This window comes from Equus przewalskii, chromosome 1 (assembly GCF_037783145.1).
Source record: "Equus przewalskii isolate Varuska chromosome 1, EquPr2, whole genome shotgun sequence".
Classification (NCBI taxonomy): domain Eukaryota; kingdom Metazoa; phylum Chordata; class Mammalia; order Perissodactyla; family Equidae; genus Equus; species Equus przewalskii.
In genome coordinates, this window is record NC_091831.1 from 154,959,812 (window position 1) to 154,980,873 (window position 21,062).

Sequence of the window (21,062 nt, forward strand, 5' to 3'; positions counted from 1 at the left end):
CAATTCTCAGAATAATAAAGTAGTTCACTAGAATACTCCAATGGTGACCAATTAATATTTTAAAGTATCATTAAGAACTCATGAATTTAAATATTGGATATGTTTCAAATCAAATGCTTTTTCTGCATCTATTAACATGAGTATACCATGTTTCTCCTTTAATCTGTCAAGATACTGAATTATATAAATATATTTTTAATGGCAAACCAACCATGTATTTCTAGCACAGACCCAACGTGGTCACAGGAGTAACTTCCTAAATATATTGCTTGATTCAGGTGGCAAATATTTTGTTTAGGATATTTGTATCTGTGTTCACAAGTAAAAGTGACCTATGCTTTTCTCATATTATCATTGTTAAGTTTTGGTATCAAGGTTATGAAAGCCTCAAATTGATTTGGGGAATGTTTACTCATTTTTCTATTCCTTGAGAGAAACTGTGGAAGTATGGGATTATTTTTCCTCGAATGTTTGGTAAAACTTGTTGTGAAAATGCCAGGGCCCAATGCTCATTTGCTTGATTTCTAAAATGTTTTAAATTGAAAATTATTACACACACACACAGAGAAGTTGATAAATCTTAAGTATACAGCTTGATTCTTTTATCACAACAGCAGCTTCACCCTTCCTTAAGTCTCCTTAGCCTGACCCTGAGTTTTGCAAGTGATCTGACGAGTCAGTGGGAACACTAGATATATTAAAATAACTGTACCTCATTGAGAGGAAAAAACATTTAGAAGGTCTTTATGATGCTATTATAAATTCAACTGAGCAGGCAAGGCAACTGAACCAGTTTTTCACCTACTAGATCAAATTGTTCTAAATGAGATTTTCACAGAGAGCTGGCAAGATTTTATTTCAAAATACCAATGCCTTTTCTGAGGAACTCTAAAATGGTTAGAAAATATAACAAAAAATTATCTTTCACTCTTTTGCAAACCCAACTTTTTTTTTTTTTAAAGATTTTATTTTTCCTTTTTCTCCCCAAAGCCCCCCAGTATACAGTTGTATATTTTTAGTTGTGGGTCCTTCTAGTTGTGGCATGTGGGATGCTGCCTCAGCATGGCCTGATAAGTGGTGCCATGTCCGCGCCCAGGATCCGAACCAGTGAAACCCTGGGCCGCCGAAGCAGAGAGTGCCAACTTAACCACTTGGCCACGAGGCCAGCCTCAAACTCAACGTTTTTTTAAAAAAAACAGTCTTTCAAGGATTTTGAGGTGTCATTAAAACAAAGATACCTAGGATGGGAGACAAAAGATGTTAGTTATTAAGAGCATGAGCAAAAAGAATATGATCTGACTTAATGAATCTAGGAGAGAGAACCCTGGGCAGCAGGATGAACTTATCTGAGAATCTAGCTAGAAGACTCTGGATAAATTCCCAGGTTTATTTAAAATTGAATGCAACCATAGGTTGCCAAATGAGATTATTGTCTGGAGTAGCCTCTTTGCAAATACTATTAGGGGTCTCGGCTGTACTGACTAAGAGAACTCTTTCTTCACAATCACATACTATTCCTTTTTACCTACAATTTGCCTGCTATCTTTTACTGCAGTGCTTAATAGGAAACAAAATCCAGCTTAGTCCTGGAACAGTATCAAATCCCCTGACTGTCCATTTCATTAGCTAAGTCCTTCCCTACCTCCATTACACGAGTCCCTACTCTCAAAGTTCTTTACCTGTCAGGCATTATCAGAGACAGAAGCAATTTAATAGTTTACGGGGAATATGTACTTTTCATGGTCTGGCAAAATCTTTCAATGAAATCTTAACTATTCTTGATCCAAATATAAAATTTTTATATAGAGAAGACTAATTTTGAACAGTATGAATAACATAAAAGTATAAAAAAGAAATGAGTGACAGCTTTAATACCACAAAGCTAGGACCCTGGTGATCAGATTTCTAGCTATATGCTGACGTCAAACCATTTACTTAACAAATATTTATCGAGTGCCGAGGGTGTCAGGTATTGTTCTAGCACATAAACTCACTCAAAGGAATGAAAATTAAGACTAGAAACTTATGTCCTTACCATAGAAAGAGCAGAAAAGGAGAATTCCAGTCACTTCAATTAATACTCTGAACCTTTAATAAGCAAGCGAGTCAAGTGCCTTCTCTACTTTGGACTTTTTGCAAATCAAAAGACACATACACACGCACAAAATGGCTGTTAACATATTTAAAAGTACTTAGCCTCACTCATAATTAAAGAAACATAAATAAAAATTAAAGATGCCATTTTCACCTATTAGGTAAAGAAAATTTTTTAAGTTTGATAATGCCTACTTTTGATGATAGGGAGCTGAGTATGCCTCCATACTCCTTATCAGTGGGAGTTTAAGTTGGTGTATCTTTTTGAAAATGTACATACCCTTTGACCAACGAATCCCACTGTTAGGAATTTATCCCACACACTGGCAATGAGAATACAAGGATATACGTACAAGATGTTCACTGCAACATAATTTGTGACAGTAGAATACCTGGAAGTAACCTAAATGCTCATGAATAGGTAACTGGCTGACTAAAATTATAGAATAGTATTCCATTGTATTCCTCTACTATCACAAAGAATGAGGCAGATCTTTATGTATTGATATGAGATGTCCAAAATAAAATGGTCATTGAAAAAAAGGAAGTCACAGAATGGTCTGTATAATATAACTCCATTGATAGGAAAAAAATGATAGTCATATATAATTAAAAATTTCTAGAAGAATGCCCAAGAAAGTATCAACAGCAAGTACCTCAGGGGAGTAGAGGAGAGGCAGTGGGGAGAAGAGATACTTTAGAGGACTTTACTTTCTTCATATTTACTTTTTTTATTGTCTGAATTCCTCACCAGAATTCCTCACCAGAGTATGTTTTAAAAATGTATCAGTTCTGGGCCCGCCCGGTGGTGCAGCGGTTAAGTGCGCACGTTCCGCTTTGGCAGCATGAGGTTCGCCGGTTCAGATCCCGGTGTGGGCATGGCACCTCTTGTCAAGCCATGCTGTGGTAGGCATCCCACATATAAAGTAGAGGAAGAGGGGCTCGGATATTAGCTCAGGGCCAGTCTTCCTCAGCAAAGAGAGGAGGATTGGCAGCAGATGTTAGCTCAGGGCAATCTTCCTCAAAAATAAATAAATATAAATTTTAAAAAAATGTATCAGTTCTGAGATGTTGTGAAATTCTTGTCAAATTACAAGCTTACTGCAATTTAAATAAGCTGTACCCAGAGGAGATTAATTCATTTCCATAACTTATTTCATAGATAAGGAACTAGAACATCAATTTCTATCACTAAAGCCATGTTGTTTATGAAGTACTTTCAGTAATTAAAAAGAAGATGATCAAAAGACCAAGAAAAATAACAAAAAGGGCAAAATAGCTGCAAAGCTCAAGATATTGTAGAGTATTATAATATCCTTTCCAAAATTATTTTGGAAAAAAAGCTCTAAATCTTACAGATTTTTTTAAACCACACACTATGTAAAATTACTTTTTAATGTAACTAAATTGAGTCTTAGCAATCAATTGCAGAAGTAGTTTCCTAAAACTTACCAAGTTGGGAATAAAAACAGCAGGAAAAAAAGTTGAGGAATGAAAAGTAGAAAAGGAGGGGATAGAAAATAGAATTAGAGAAGGGAGTAATGTCTGTTAGTATAAGGGGGGATGGGGTGACTTCAGAGAGCGTCAGTCCCCACAGTAATACTATACCTAACAGCTGGCTGTGTTCCCCTGTGATGGAGTTCTGACTCGGGTCTGCAAAACAAACAATTGAAAAGAAAAGAAACCATGAATGACCAAAACAAATAATTTCTTAAAAATCAGCAACAAAAGTCAACCAAGGCAATAAGCAAAAAAATTTTTAAATGCTCAAGAAACATTAATGAAAGGATATTTATTTAAAAAAAAATCACACAGCTCTCTTTCAAAAGTTAAACACAATAACCACGTAACCCAGCAATTCTACTCCTAGGTATATACCCAAAAGAACTGAAAACAGGCGCTCAAACAGGAACTTTGCGACAATGTTTATAGCTGCACTACTCACAATAGCTAAAAGGTGGAAACAACCCAAGTGTGCTTCAACAGATGAATGACTAAACAAAATGTGGTATATACATACAATGGGATATTATTCAGCCATAAAAAGGAATCGAATTCTGATACATGTTGCAACATGGATGAACCTTGAAAACACTATGGTAAGGGAAATAAGCCAGATGGAGGAGGACAAATATTGTATGATTCCATTTCTACGAAACATCTAGAAAAGGGAAATTTATAGAGACAGAAAGTAGAGGTTACCAGGGGCTTGGGGAGGAGGGGGGGAATGGGGGGACTACTGCTTCCTGAGTATAGAGTTTCTGCTTGGAGTGATGAGAAACTTTGGAAATAGACAGTAGTCATGTTTGCACAACATTGTGAATATAACTAACAGCCACTGAATTGTGCACTTCAAAATGGTTAAGACGGTAAATTTTGTGTTATATATATTTTACTACAATAAAAAGTAAAAAAAATAATCACACAAATTTGACCAAGCAATAATAGTTCCATAAAGTAGAAGGCTGATTCAGGGCCTAGGACATGAGTTACATTTTCTCTTCACTAACAAAGGAACATATTGACCATGGCAGCTCAAAGTCAAGACACAAGTAAAGCACTCATTATTACTAGCACATATGCTCTGATTTGACTTTAAGATGAAATGACTAAACTGGCTTTTATAAATATCTCTTCCTTCAGGAATCTATAATTAAATTAGTGGCAATAAGCCAAGTTGCTAATGCAAGAGATATTGACAATCACCATTTAACAACCAACCACTTGTTTATTTTAAATGCTTGAAAAGCATTAAAGGCTAAATATGGAAAAGACTCTGAGCTCCATTTTACTCTAAGATTAAGTCTCTTGAGATATTGCGGATAACATTTGGCTTTCTCAAATGTGTCTGGGGCAATAAAAATAATTTTGGACCAGGGGGTCTGTGAACTATTGGAAAAAAGTTACATCTTCATTTTCACTAACTCTAATTGAAGTTTAATCTTTTCTCCAAATATGATGTATGCAACAAACTACATAAAGTATTTGTGATTTTTGTCAACAATAAATAGCAGTTATTTTCATATCATTTTACAATTGTTGCATATATCTCATAGTATCTTTCAAGTCCATTACTACTTTGAAATTATAGTAGTTATTAGAATGGCTGCTAGGTCTTATTCAATGCAATGATAAAGAAACACTTACTAGATTACCAATTTAATATTTTCATAAATGTATTTTAGTATAATAGGGTTCTTTTTAATCCTATATATGTATTTATGTGTGTATATTATTTCATGCATTTATTTTTGTTGTTTTTTTTGTGATGAAGAATGGCCCTGAGCTAACATCTGTGCCAATTTTCCTGTATTTTGTATGTAGGACGCCACCACAGCATGGCTTGATGAGGTGTGTAGGTCTGCACCTGGGATCTGAACCTGTGAACGCTGGGCTACTGATGCTGAGCATGTAAACTTAACCACTATGCCACCGGGCTAGCCCCTATTTTACACATTTAAAAACATTATTCTGAAAATGAATTTGTAGGCTTCAGACTGCCAAAGAGGTCCAAGATACAAAAAGATTTAGAATTACTATTTTATACAAAATTCAAATAATATTTTCCATGGTGTTTATAAATAGAAATGTTTCATATAAATAACTTAATTAAATCAAACACTTTAAGCATTCTCAACAGAAATAACCAATCAGAACACTTAACAAAGTCTGGCTTCTGATGTATAGTGCATACTGGAGTATACTCTATATACGCTAATCAAGGAAGAAGTAAGGTAGAAACCTGAACCTACAACTCAAGTTTTAAATGCTATATGAGCATTTTAAGATATATTTTTAGAAGATCTTCTTCCTTAATTTAGTTTTGAAAAAAAATTCCAAATTTTTGTATTCTAAGATTTTGTCCCCAACATACCAGCAAGTGAATTCCCAGTTTTTAATTTAAACTTGCCTTACTTATCTAAGTAATGAATATGGGGTTGTTCTTGCACGTAAGACAAAGTAGGACTAACAGTTCCACAGTAAGTTAATGTATTAGAGCCGCTCTCTCATGTAGGGGAAAAATTGGGCCCTAGCACTATAGGGAAGCAGGTACATAATAGCATGGAAGGAAGGGTAGACAAAGAATCACAGACTTTTAGAACTGGAAGAACTTTGGTCATCATGGATCTACTCTAGTGATTCTAAAGGAAAAGTTGGAGAGGGGTTATCAGTATCATCTATTTTTCTTGCTAAAATCATGCCAACGCCCCTTCTCAAGATTCTGACTCCCAGCTACCGTCATTAATGAGGATGCCTCTATCTCTCAGGTGTGCTGGGACAGAACAAAGTTGAGAACCTTAGATCTTAATATAGTTTATAGTTGAGAAGATGAATGCCTGGGTTAATGGTGGCCAAGATACATCACATTACTGCCAAAAGAGAAAAGTCAGAGATAGAGTCTTGACGTTTTGAGAACCTATGTTCATGCTTCTCAATACTCTGTAATTTTAACTGTCTTGTTCTAAAACAAAGTAGAGTAGCCTAAAACAAGCTACCTGGAATTGCCAGGGAATCTATCTATGAATAAAAATAGACAAACTTCTCAGATAACTCAGGTACAGTAGGTATGATTTACAGGGGGGGATATAAATGACTTTTTTCCCCGAAAATGAATTACCTCCTTCTGTACTGTACACTTCCTTGCCTTCTGAGCTGTGCATACATGATGTATGTGCATTTTCCTGTCAAGTCAGGACTCTTTATTTGAACACCCTCCTATATTTGAGATGAGTAGAAATGAATCTTTGTGTAGCTCTCTGCAAGTTCAACCTAGACTGTTGTTCTTCACTTACTAGAATTAAAGGAACGTGGGGCAATCTTTACTTGACCCTTATTTGGTAATTTGAAGACTAACTTCCAAGAAGCTGTAAATGCTTCATTAATACATGTAAAAGCTGAAACAAGGGCAAATCTGGGAGTAAACAGGTTCATGCACTTACTAGAATGAAACTAGCCATGTCTGTAAAAATCACAATTGGCAAAAGGGTTTAAGCTGAAGGGCGTTTCCGGGTATGCAATCCAAATTGTGTAGTCATCCTAACACTGCTCTGAGATATGTCTGGGCACCTTTCTATTGTCCTATAGCTGAACTCTCCCATTTAACATTTTTCCTGCCTATCTCATTAGCGAGGGCACACCCAGGTTTGCCTAAGACTAGGAGTTGTCCTAAATATTACTCAACATGACATTTATCTTAACCAAATTACCTCCTGTAATAGGAACAACTTGGCAATAATGTGACTATTTTTAACGGCCTTCCTAAATTAAGCTACTCCTAGGCTATAATATAACCAGGTTATAATCAAAAGCCTGTGACACTCTTATCAGTCAAAATGGTAGTTCAAATAAAAAATAAATGTACACCTTTTCACAACAGGTAAATGCACTCAGAAAAATGAACTGAAAATATTGTTTTCTAACAGTAGTCACATAGTTTTACAAATAGGCATTTGCTCAAGATATTTCATTTATCCTGGGTAAATGGTAAAGAACAAAGATTTTATTTAGTTTCTCGCCATGTGCCCTGGAGAAGAGAGAGAGAGAGAGAAATGACTGTGGGTGGTACTCACTTGCAAAACTGCTTCTGTAAATAGTTTTTCTGAAGAGCCTTATTATTTCCCTTAGTTTGTCCATAGCAATCGCCTTTTTCTGTATTTCCTTTGATAATCACTTTATCTACCATTCTTGGTAGAGAATTTGAAGCACATGAAGACTAGCCAGTATCCTGCAGCTAAAACTCACTGTAGAAGGTTTTAGTCTTCATTAAGGATAAAATCAGGAATTTCACTAAATAACACGATCAATAGCAGAAACTGGTGCCTAATGTTTAGAGAAAGAAGTAGGCATGATCAAGTGCATATATATCAGGACAATTAGCTTGTTATGCTACAGCCCATATTATCTAAAAGTTATCTAAAAAACCTATTTCAGGATACAAAACACCTGAAATCACCAGTCTTAACATGTCTACTTTTCTGAACTCTGATTTTTTAAAAAACCAAAGCAGCATCATCATCATAAGAATCCTGGTGGAGGGGCCGGCCCGGTGGCACAGTGGTTAAGTGCACACGTTCTGCTTCGGTGGCCCAGGGTTCGCCAGTTCAGATCCTGGGTGCAGACATGGCACCACTTGTCAAGCCATGCAGTGGCAGGCGTCCCACATATAAAGTGGAGGAAGATGGGCATGGATGTTAGCTCAGGGACAGTCTTCCTCAGCAAAAAGAGGAGGATTGGCAGCAGATGTTAGCTCAGGGCTAATCTTCCTCAAAAAAAAAAAAAAAAAAAAAGGAATCCTGGTGGCCTAGTGGTTAAGTTCAGTGTGTTCCACTTAGGCAGCCTGGGTTCATTTCCTGGGCACAGATCTACACTGCTCTGTTAGCAGCCATGCTGTGCTGGTGGCTCACATACTAAAAACAAAAAAAAAAAAACAGAGGGAGACTGGCATGGATGTTAGCTCAGGGTGAATCTTTCTCAGCCAAAAAAAAAGATCTTGATTTGAATCTTTAATAAGAATATAATTTTTAAAAGGTATTCAGAGTTTTCTTCACCCCAAAAAGATAGTTTTTGCTGACATTTACAGTTTAGTTCAATCTATCTGCCACGTAAGCGATTTGTGTCGACAGCTAACCATGGAAAGAATAAGCTGTGGTAGCAGCCTTGAACCATGGACTGTACTTCATGTACAGTGCATATTCCTTAGTGGATAGTGCATATTCTTTAGTATATTAATAGAGAGTTGGTGAGAAAATGGTTTGTGGCAGGGAAGGTAAGTGTGGCAAATCTATTTAACAGTCAAGTAGATTTCTATAATGTATAACTTCTCATATCCTTCAATATGCTAATGGCTGCCTGGCTAATCTCCAAAAGAATAATATAATATTTGGCAATCCTAAATATATCAGAAGAGATAACTTGTTTTTCATTAAACATCTAATGTAATTAGTGTTCTATAGTATACAATTTGGGAAATGTACAATTAATTCATATCAATATACCAAAGTTAAAAGATAACTCCCTGGATCATCATTCCCATTTACTCATTCATTGACTCAGCAATATTTCCACTAAACTAATTATTTTCCAAATTTGACTAGTCAAAAGAATCATTTGGAATATTTTTTAAACCACAAATTCCTGGGTCACGCAACTAACTCTAATGACTCAATCTTATGGGAGGAGCCTGAGATTCTACAGGTTTACCAAATGTTCCAGATGACTATTATACAGCTTGCTTCATTTATTCATTCATTCATCCAATCATCCATTTAAATATCTGAGTGATTAATAAGTCCCAGGCACTGTTCTACGTTCTAGAGAGAGAGCAGTAAATAAGAAAGACAAATTTCCTGTTCTGATGCAGATATGGAAAGATAAAGAACACTTAGCATAAGCCAAAATTAAGAAGAGTGAATGGAAGGTTATTTTGGATTGGGTGGACAGTGAAGGCCTTTCTGAGGAGGTAACCTATAAGAGGAGACCTGCATGTAAAGCAGACAAACATGTAAGGATCTTGAAAAAGACTATCAGGGCAGAGGATTAGCTATGCATGGGCCCTAAGATGGGAAGAAGGTTGGTATGTTTGGGAAACATTCATGTGGCTAAAGTACAGTGAGTTAGAAAATGGTTTGAAAAAAAAAAGGTCAGCAAATTAGGTTGCAGCTACATTTTGTAGCATTGATGTGAAACAACTGGGAGGTTTTCATTAGCGGCACGACAAGTCTGATTAACTATTTAAAAGATGCAGGCTGCTGATTGGAGAATGGATTATGGAGGGAGCAAGAGTGAAAATGGAGAACCAATTATCAGTCTACTTCAGACACCTCAGAAAGATATGATGATGAATCTAGTGAAGATGGTGAAAGTCGACAGGCTGATGATACCTTCTGGAAGGAGAGCTCATGAGTTAGTCTTCAAAAGTAATTCCATGTTACTTTAAAATTTATAATTCTTTCATTCACTTATTAAGTATTTTTTGAGCACTGTCTACATAGGAAACACTATTCTAATTACTAGAAATGTAGTAACAAAATCTCTGCCATCAAAGAGCTTACACTTTAGTGGGGGAGAGACCAACGGTACACAAACAACATATATGTTGAGAGCAATAAGAGTTATAAAACAGACCAAAAAAGCAGAGTAAGGGAATAGAGAGAATTAGTAGGGGGGATTGTTTGTGTGCTCGTTTAGATAACGAGTCTAAAAGAGTCTCTCAGATAATGTGACATTTGAGCAGAAACTTGAAGTGAGGCATCTAGCCATACAAACATCTGCAGGAAGAACACTCCAGGCAGAGGGAACAGTTAGTGCAAAGACCCTAATGCAGGTGTGTGTTGGCCTGGTCAATGAACAGCAAGGAGGCCAGGTCACCAGACAGAAGAGCAGGGTTAAAGTGATAGGACATGGGATAAGAGATGGATATGTGTGGTGTGGATGGGGCGCAGATCATGTAGGGCGCCTTGTAGGACACAGTAAGGACTTTTGATTTTACTTTGAGTAGCAAGCTATTGGAAGGTTTGTATGTTTTAACATGAAGGCTCTAGCTGTTGTCTAGAGAATAGACTACAGGAGGCAAGTGAGGAAGCAGGAAACAGAGGCTTGTGCAATGGTCCAAGAAAAGATTATGTTAGCTTGGATCAGGTCAGAAGTAGTGGAGGTGCTGAGAAGTGGTCAGATGCTGGATATGTTTCAAAGGAAGGATTCATAAGAGCTGGATATGGGGTGGGAGAGAAAAAAAGGAGTCAAAGGTTTTTCCAGAGCAGTTAGACAAACAGAAATGCCATTTACTGAGTTATGGAAGACTGGGAGAAGAGCGGTGATGGTGATGACGAATGAAGATGGTGAAGGGGGGCCCACTGTGATAGCTGAGCAGCTGTCCCGGAGCAAACACGAGGCACAGTGAAAGAGAACACAGGATTTAGAAGCAGGTAACACTCAGGTGTGATCCAGCTCTACCATACGCTATTTATGTAACTCAGGGAAAATTATTTTATATTTCTTAGCCTTAATTTATTATCTATGCAACAGGAATAACACTACACCACAGAAAATTATTGTGAGGATTAGATATGGTAGATACTAATTAAATGGTGACTCAAGAAAACCGCGATAAGCCATGGAGTGATCAAGAGAAATAATAAAAATTGTAGTGTGCAAATAATCATGGTAAAAATTAGAATTTAGGTAGCTGGAGATATTTCTTAGAACTTTAAACTTTAAACATTTTGCAGTACAATAATACTGAGGAAAACATAAAAGTAACGTGGGTGAATACTTGGCACTGATATACACATCGACTTAAAAATGTACAATCATGTGATACTAATAGTTTGATTTACTAGTCTTACTTCAAAGTTTGATACATTTACACTTTGCACTAAATATGCATTAACACATGATTTGGGATTTTTTTGATAAAATAACTATAATAGTAATTACCCAGGAGTGCCTGTAATACATTTCCAGTACAAATTTATTAATGACTCCAATTCAAATAACAATGATAATTTAATTCAATAAGTTTTAAACATGCCTAAAATTGTGTTAGATACTGTGAGGAATAAGGGAATGAGCATAAGCTATTTCCTGACATTAAGAAGCTCATAATCTAGTTGAAAAGTCAAATTCAACATAAGAAACTAAAGAAGAATGGTGGTAATAACAGTATCTTACATTTAATAACATTTTACAGTTTTAAAAATGTTTTCAAATACTTCATTTGATTCTCATGATATACCTGTGATACAGGCAGGAAATACATAAAGAAGCTAAAGGTAAGTTAGGCTCAATGGTTTGGCCAAGGCAGACTGAGTGTAAACTTCAAAGACTGGCTTGAACTTGGATTCTGATTTTTCTATTACATTATGCTGGTTGTTTATAAAATTTAGGTTCAAGAACAAATATTGGTAATATAGTTAACTCTTAATTATCCAGGGATGAAACAACTAAGGTAAAAGAAACTACAACAAGGCATTTATGAAATAAATTACAAATCAGCAAAATATATATCAGATGCGTGGAACCACACAGTGACAACAGATAGTTATATCACAGCTACTGAAACATAAAGAACTCAGAAACACTACTTACCCCATTAAGACACAGCTCATCTCCCTTCAGTGCTCCCACCCCCCCAGCATGAGAAGGTAAAGGGAAGCTCATGTGGTTACGGAATCCAATAGACAGTCAGGCCTGAAGGGGTAGAGAACTTAGGAAGAGATAAAGATATCCACCTAGAACAGTAAATAAGTTTCTACTTTTAATATTTGAAAAAGTTTAGTAACCGTTTTATTTTTGTTATTTTTATACTTCTGATTACTTCTGTAAGAATACAAGTATTCATAAACATTTATTATAATTTTACCTTTAAAAGTTTATTAAATTCATTTTGTCCTGAACATCTTGGTAGGTTTTAACTGTGATTTTAGATTATCAAGATGTGATTCCACCTTCTCCACCCACCCCTGCCTTAATTCTGTTAAAACAGAGTCGAAGCCCTTCATCAAATATCATTTTTTATGTCTGTGCTAGACTATCTTGAACATCTCTTCAAAACTTGATGATCTCTTTTTTAACAGGCTCAGAGCCTCTGCTTGGTAACAGTATCTAGCAAGATTAATATCATTTGTTTTACATCTATTTTTAGTTTATACTCTATTTATGGCAAGCATGCTGGTATTTCATTTAGTGACAAAGTTTCCTTTATAAAGGAAACCAGAAAAGCAGTGACTCAATTTAAGAATATTAAATAAATGCAAAGATGATACATAAAAATGGAAAGATTATAAAAGTAGTCTCTAAATGACTAAATTTAGGGAAAATTTCCTACTCGTCATACCAAATCTGTACAGCAACTCAAGAGGAAGAATTATTCCCATGTTCCAGAAGAAACTAGCTCAGAGACAGCTGAAACGATTCACCCAAGGTAGTACAGCCAATAACCTGTGGTATTAGCTGTTACTGCTGCAAGGCTCCAAGAAGGAGAGGAGCAACATGGATCGAGGCAGCGTAAGCTTTAAGTAGAACTTCTACAAACCTTAAGAACCATGGAGAACTCAAAATCACAGGGGAGGAATAAACACAGCATATCTCTGGGATGGTTTGCTTGGAAGGGTTGGGTCATATTAGAAAAAGTCTTGGAGGTCTAAAGGATGGAAAACAACTGAAACTATGTAGAAGTCCAAAAATGAAAGTAGTATTACAGGTAAGAAAACATGAGTGAAACATGCAAAATGAAATGAATTCCACATTTATTAGAGACAGGCAAGCATACTCATTATTAGACCACTGTAATTTATCCACGTGCTAACAAGCATCTCTAGCATGGTCCCTAAGATAGCAGTAATAGGTAGTTGTTTTTATTAATTCAACCAATTCTCTGAATGCCTACTACATGTCAGGTACTGTGCCAGGCACTAGAGAAACCAAAAGAGTGACCCTTTGTTCTCAAAAAATTTGGAGAGGAAAGAAATACACAAATAAATATGAAACAATAAAAATAACTGTCATAGGTACAAATACCGTGAGAATCAAAAAGGAAAGAAAAATAAAGGGGCCGGCGCCATGGCCAAGTGGTTAAGTTCTTGCGCTCTGCTTCGGCGGCCCAGGGTTTCACCAGTTTGAATCCTGGGCGCAGACATGGCAGGCTACACTGAGGCAGCATTCCACATGCCATAACTAGAAGAACCCACAACTAAAAATACACAACTATGTACCAGGGGGCTATGGGGAGAAAAAGGAAAAATAAAATCTGGAAAAAAAAAAAAAAAAAAGAAAAGAAAGAATGGTCAGGGATTGTGTCAAGGAGACAACTGAGCTAATCTTGAAGGATGGACAGATCATCAAAAAGCAGAATGGTTTAGGAGCTGGCCCCGTGGCTGAGCGGTTAAGTTCGCGTGCTCCGCTGCAGGCGGCCCAGTGTTTCGCTGGTTCGAATCCTGGGTGCGGACATGACACTGCTCATCAAACCATGCTGAGGCAGCGTCCCACATGCCATAACTAGAAGGACCCACAACGAAGAATATACAACTATGTACCCGGGGGGCTTTGGGGAGAAAAAGGAAAAAAATAAAATCTTTAAAAAAAAAAAAAGCAGAATGGTTTAGAGAAAATGGGAAAAGGGAGACATTCAAGTCAGAGGGACTGAAAATGAGGACACAGCCAAAGGATAAGCTCGGGAGATAAATAAGAAATATATACCTAACAATATACCTGTATATAACATTGGGTATATATTACAACTAACATATAATGATAAAAATATATGCTATATCATCATACATATAAATATATTGTACCTAATATATATCTAACTGATAGGAAAGGAGAAGAGTGTTGTCATTGACAAAAAAGCGGTAAGAAGCAGAACCAGTCAGCATGTGTTTCCAGCTTTTGATTCTCCCCCTTCCCTCATTCACCAAATCCAGTCGATGGTGGCTTCCATACCAACCTCTTCTTTTTCATTGCACCGCCATCATTTAGATTCTCATCCTTTCCAGCTTGGACCATTAAAATAGTTCAATTATTCTCCCTGCTACCAATTCTCCTGCCTTCAAACAATCCTACATTTTCCTCCATATTAACAATCCTAAAATTCTACCTTTATCAGGTTGCTTCATTGCTTAAAAAACAAACACTTTCAAAGGTCTCCAAGTGTCACTGCCAGAAGTCCCCAACCACTTTGAAGAGAAGATCATTCTCACTTCTTGTTTACTTATATCCTGACATCATGTGGGGGTGCTGATCCAAGTCTCCAAGGAAAGGGAAGGCCTGCCTTCCTTTTCCCATGAAAAGAAATGGGCTCTGCCTCCATTGCCACCGTGAATTCTCAGGCTGGGTGTGGAGGTGGTAGTAGAGGTTAATGGCTTAAACACCTATAAATAGATCCTGGTTTACTTGTTTGGACCCCTTGGCTTACAGGATGAACTCCAACAACCTCATCTTGGCTGTCAAGCCCCTTTATAAACTAGCACTAGTCTACTCCTCTCTAACCTTCTATTATCTGCTGTCCTTAGTCATGAACCCTCTGCTCCACTCTCTCCGGAATGCTTTGTGGGCCTTGGTTCTAGACCTATGCATCTTTGCTTATGTCAGTTTCTCACTGAAAATGTCCTTCTCTTTCTTCTCCACTTACCTGACTTCTACATCCTTCAAAGGTCCAACTCAAGTGCTGCTTCTTTCCTTAAGCCTACCCTGAGGTTTAATTTTCTAACAGGTTTTAATCTTCCTTTGAACTCTTGGGTATATGCTGCCTTGCCTTATCTTTTAATTAATCAACCTATTAATTCAACAAATATTTACTAAGCGCTTGTAAGTGTCAGATTATACGCTAGGTGCTGGGGGATACACAAAGACGAATAGAACACAATAGGTACCCTTAAGGGGCTTACAGCACATATGGGTAAGACAACTAATTACATCAGGGTGATTAAAGTACTATATTAGCGGTATAGACAAAGAGATATGGGAGTGTGTACATCACATTACATTCCCTAGAGAATGCAAAAGAGAAGCCATCGAGGAAGAAGTGATGTTTGAGCTCAGTCTTCTTTTTTTTTTTTGGTGAGGAAGAGCAGCCTTCAGCTAACATCTGTGGTCAACCTTCCTCTTTTTGCTGGGGAAAATTAGCCCTGAGCTAACATCTGTGTCCATCTTCCTCTATTTTGTACATGGGATGTTACTACGGCATGGCTTGATGAGTGGTTTGTAGGTCCATGACTGGGATCTGAACCCACGAACCCCAGGCCGCAGAAGTGGAGCACATTAACTTAACCACTATGCCATCGGGTTGGCCCCTGAGCTCAGTCTTAAAGGAAGAGTATTTGTTTGTTTGGTAATGGGAGGAAAGAACACTCCAGGAAGATCAAATAAATGTGTGGAAACAACAGAGACATGCAAGAACACTGGTTATATCTAGTGTTCAGTATGTATGAAAGAGTGATAGACAAGAGGCTGTTAAGGTGGGATGTTCTAGATCATGAAGGTACATGCATGATCTGCTAAGCAGTATAGACTTTATTTTGTGGGCAATGGAGAGACACCACAGGGTTTTAAGTGGAGGGAGTAAAAGGATGAGATTTATATCTGAGAAAAATTCCTCTGGTAGTTACTGTAATGGATGGCTCCAGGAGACTAGACAAGAAACAAGAAATGACAATGTACTAACCTGAACTAATGTAGTAGCAGGATGGGGAGAAGGGGAGAGATCTGAGAAATATTTGGGAGACTAAATGAGCAACAATTGGTGAGAGAGAGGAATAGAGAGAGAAAAAGGGGGAGGGAGAGGCAGGGGGAAAAAGAGATAGTGAGTATTTTAATATATTGAAGGGAAGGAGTCAATAAAGAAGTAGAAAACAGGAAAGAGAAGGCAAGAAAGACTCCAGAGCACAGGTACACAAATGGTGATGGTGGGGGTGGGGGTGGGGGTGGGGAGGAGGGGGAGGAGGAGGGGGAGGAGGAGGAGGGGGAGGAGGAGGAAGGTAAAGGATGGGTGTCAATACAGGTGTTGGTAAGAATTTGGGAAGAGGCATCTGGAAAATCCTGTTTACTCTGTGAAGCAGAAGTTCTGTCATATGCTGAATACAACAGGAATGGACAATTGGGGACTTGAGCATTTTAAGTTTCCTGAGGAACTTAGAGAAAGGAGACTAACTCGGATCACATGAAGAATTTTCGAATAGTGTTAACAGCCCAGTTAAGGTTGGAAATGGTGGATTTGTGCGGCTCTTTTCATAGCTCGCCTAGTTGGGAAGTAACTCCCCCACCTCCTGCCCCACAGCAACACAGCTGCCAAGATTAAGAATGAGAGGAGGAAACAAATAAATAAGTGAATAAAAAATGTTTTTAAAAAGAAAAGAGAATAACAGGAGGCCCAGTGAATCAATCTGTGGTTGAGGGGTAGGGGTGGAGGCAGGGCCCTATTGGCTCGTGTAAGTGCTTTCAGGGCAAGAACTTTATTTTAATGCTGCTGTGACAACTACAACTTTTTATAAGAATAGAGCTTTGTACATGCTATAAAATGTTCAGTACAGGTTTGTTATTTGACTTATGGTGAAGTGATTTCCAAGAAGAATACCCAGAGACAGAAATTCAGGACTAGTTTCAATAAAAGGTTAATTAAGGAAATAAAGATTTTGGGCCAGCCCGGTGGCATAGCGGTTAAGTTTGCATGTTCTGCTCTGGCAGCCGGGTTTCGCTGGTTTGGATCCTGGGTGCAGATCTATGCACCACTTATCAAGCCATGCTATGGCAGGCGTCCCACATATAAAATGGAGGAAGATAAGGGGCTGGCCCGGTGGCGCAGCGGTTAAGTTTGCACGTTCCACTTCTCAGCGGCCCAGGGTTCACCGTTTCGGTTCCCCAGTGCGGACATGGCACCCCTTGGCAAAAAGCCATGCTGTGATACATGTCCCACGTATAAAGTAGAGGAAGATGGGCATGCATGTTAGCTCAGGGCCAGTCTTCCTCAGCAAAAAGAGGAGGATTGGCAGTAGTTAGCTCAGGGCTGATCTTCCTCAATAAAGAAAAAAAAAAATGGAGGAAGATGGGCATGGATGTTAGCTCAGGGCCAACCTTCCTCCAAAAAAAAAAAAAGATTTTAAAGTCATCATTAAAACATAGAGTTGAAGACAGAAAGATAAACTTTCTTAAAAGTCAATGTAAAGAGAGAGGAGCTAAGATCAAGCCTTGGAAATAAGAGAACAGAAAAAAGTGCAACCATAAAAGAAAACAAAAAAATCACTGAGCAAACTATGACCACAATGCTGTCATGCCAATTTTCCCCAACAAATCTAGACACTAAAAGGATGAGAAAGGTAATTAAGGCAGGAAGCAGAGAAAAAGCAGAGCCAAACATGTCTATGGGAGCAGAGAACACTATACACAAGTCCTGAAGAAATTTATGAGACTTCACTTAGCAATTTTCCCTCTGATCCATCTGACTTGGCTTAAAGAAAAGGTGGTGAGACAAAAGCAGCCAGCAGGAAAGTAACTGAAGCTGGAGTGGACCAAGAACCAGGAGCAGTCACGAGTCTTATCCAGGCCACTCAAGCACATCTCTTGTAGCAGGGGCCTACTGTAGTGCAGGGAGCGGGACAGCCCAATGTTGTCCTGAGGAAGTGAAACTGATGGCCCTGGGGGGCAATACAGGGCTCCAAGCAGGAAGAAGTGGAAGGAGACACTAGGAGATTCAGGCAGATCTGCCACCAAAACTGGATGCTCATCAACAATATCCTTCAAATTCTGTGCACATGCTCAGTATAAGCATTACATTAATAGAGGCCCCTGAGGAAACGAGTGCTGTTTAGGAGTGTCCCAAGCAAGAGAGACGTTCTCGGACAACCACTTTTTTTGTTTGGGCCTCAGATTTGTGTAAAGAAAATGAAAATGAAGTAAGTTATGTTTTGAACTCATGAATAACTAAGTTTCGTTGAAACTCTTCCTAAATAATATGCAGGTCAACTCACTAGAAGTTGAAGAACTCACCTGTCATGAAGATAGCTGTGATTTTAATGCACAGTTTATAACCAGTGGAAGAGAGCAAGCATAATAGCAAAAAGCAGATTTAATAAAGCCCACACTATAATATAAAAATAAAGACAGTTTCCTGGGCCAAGTCCACAAATTAATCAGCCAAGAAAAGTATAAATTTTAGAAGAGGGCAGTACTTACACAGTTAAATTAGAAAAGAGAAATCTCAGCAAGAAGTATCAAAGAAGAAAGGATTTGGGGATTGCTGCAAACATTCACATTGTTGATACTTTACATCTTTCTTTGGCTTTGTGGATGATCCAAATTATTTTCCATACATTGTAGAAAAACATATTTCATGTTGCCTTCATTTTAAAAGATGGTTTTGCAAGAATAAGGCCTGATCATATAGACTACCCCCTTAACAAGGAAGGGAGGGAAGTGATCCAAACACTCAAATTCTAAGGAGCTAATAAAGCTTTGTGTTATGGGGACTAAGAGGATATGGTAAACATTTCTGATATTTTAAAAGCCTATACTGATTTCATGTCATGGTCAAAGGTTAACTGTGTAATGCAAGCTGAATTTAACATTTTCTAAATTTTTAAACATACAGAGAAGTTAAAATAGAAAACTACTGTACATGCTGTATGTTGAAATTTTAAAAAATATTGTTTTTAGTGTGCATATATGTATATATACAGATGCACACATAGATAAGTATGTTTTGATTATTAGTATATGTGTCGCAATCTTTCATAATTTAAAAAATATATAAAAGGAATCTTAGTATGTAACCTTTTGATACTGGCTTCTTTCATTCAGCATAAGGCCTTGGAGATTCATGCAAGTTGTTGCATGTTATCAGTACTTAGTCCTTTTATTTAAAGACAGTTTGAGACATGATTCACATACTGTATAATCCACCCATTTAGTGTTCAATTCAATGTTTCTTAATATATTCACATTGTCGTGCAACTGTCACAATTTTACATTTTGGTCCCTCACAAAAGAACCCATGCTCCCATTTTAGCAGTCAATCTCCATCTCACTCCCCTACCTTGCCCAATCCAAATCTATTTTCTGTCTCTATAAATTTGCCTATTCTGGACATTTCATATAAATGGAATAACACGTGGTCTTTTGTGACTGGCTTCTATCACTTTGCATAATGTTTTCAAGGTTCATCCATATTGTTGCATGTTTTAGTACTTCATTTGTTTTTATTGCCAAATAATATTGCATTATATGGATATACCACATTTTATCTATTCATCAATTAGTGGGCATTTGGGTTGTTTCTATCTTTTTCTGGTTGTTATAAATGCTGCTATGAACGTTCCTGTTCAGGCATACCTCATTTTATTGCGTTTTGCAGATATTGTGCTTTTTACAAGACCCTCCACCAGGAAAGATTACGACTTGCTGAAGGCTCAATGATGGTAGGCATTTTTAAGCAATAACGTATTTTTTAATTAAGGTATATACATTGTTTCTGTAGACATAAAGCTATTGCACACATAATAGACTACACTAGAGTGTAAATATAACTTTTATACGCACTAGGAAATAAAAAAATTCCTGACTCACTGTATTGTGATATTCGCTTTATTGTGGTAGCCTGGAATCAAACACGCAATATCTGCAAGGTATGCCTGTGTAAGTTTTTGTGTGGACATATATTCTCATTCTTCTGGGTATGTATCTAGGAGTAGAATTGCTGGGTCATATGTAACTCTGTGTTTAACTTTTTGAGGAACTGCCAAATGGTTTTCCAAACTGGTTGCCCCACTTTATGTTCCCACCAGAAGTATATGAAGGTTTCAATTTTTCCACATCCTAGTCAACATTTGTTATTGCCCGTCTTTTTGATGAAAGCCATCCTAGTGGATGTGAAGTGGTGTTTCATTGTGGTTTTGATGTACATTTCCCTGATGACTAAAGATGCTGAGCAGCTTTACAGGTACCTATTGGCACTTTTTCCCCGCCTCATCTCCATTTGGAAAGCTTTTACCTCTTTTTCCTCCCACAATTTTGAGGTTCTGCTTTGACATATTTCGTACTCTTACATCATAAATATTATTGAATTGTTCCCTAAGGTATATCCCTTTGCGTTAGAGTCCCTACTTAGCATTTATATAGCACATTCCCAGAAAGTCTGTCATTTTCCACTATTTCTATCCCTTTCACCTTGTGATTTCTGTTCTGGCTCATTTATTTGGCTAAAAACCTTTCTTAAATACTTTCAGAGGGGTTAGGTGGGTGACAGACTCTTTAAATTTTTGTATATTGATAATATAGTTCCCCCTTGTAGGGAGAGTGGTATCTTCACTGGGAATAGGGATTTGGGATTATGGTCTTTTTCTCTTGGTGATCTGTGGACACTCTTCCACCATCTCCTACTTTCCAGTGTTGTGGATTAGAATTCTGATGCCAGTCTGATACTTTAAAGGTATAACATGTTCTACCTAGAAGCCTCCAAGATGAATCCTCGGAATTCAAAA

General features: G+C 37.5%; 1 protein-coding gene across 4 annotated transcripts in view; it reads right to left on the bottom strand.

The window, feature by feature from the left end:
• The window catches only part of SLC12A6 (solute carrier family 12 member 6), an 82,693-nt gene that overhangs the window by 35,612 nt on the left and 26,019 nt on the right, over positions 1 to 21,062 (bottom strand). For 3 of the 4 annotated variants that reach the window (XM_008516340.2, XM_070584628.1, XM_008516342.2), the window contains exon 2: positions 3,703 to 3,747. The exons of the other annotated variant lie outside the window; for it this stretch is intronic. In XM_008516340.2, the coding sequence (XP_008514562.1) occupies positions 3,703 to 3,747 (45 nt within the window). The remainder of the gene's footprint in view (positions 1 to 3,702; positions 3,748 to 21,062) is intronic. 4 annotated transcript variants of the gene reach the window in all.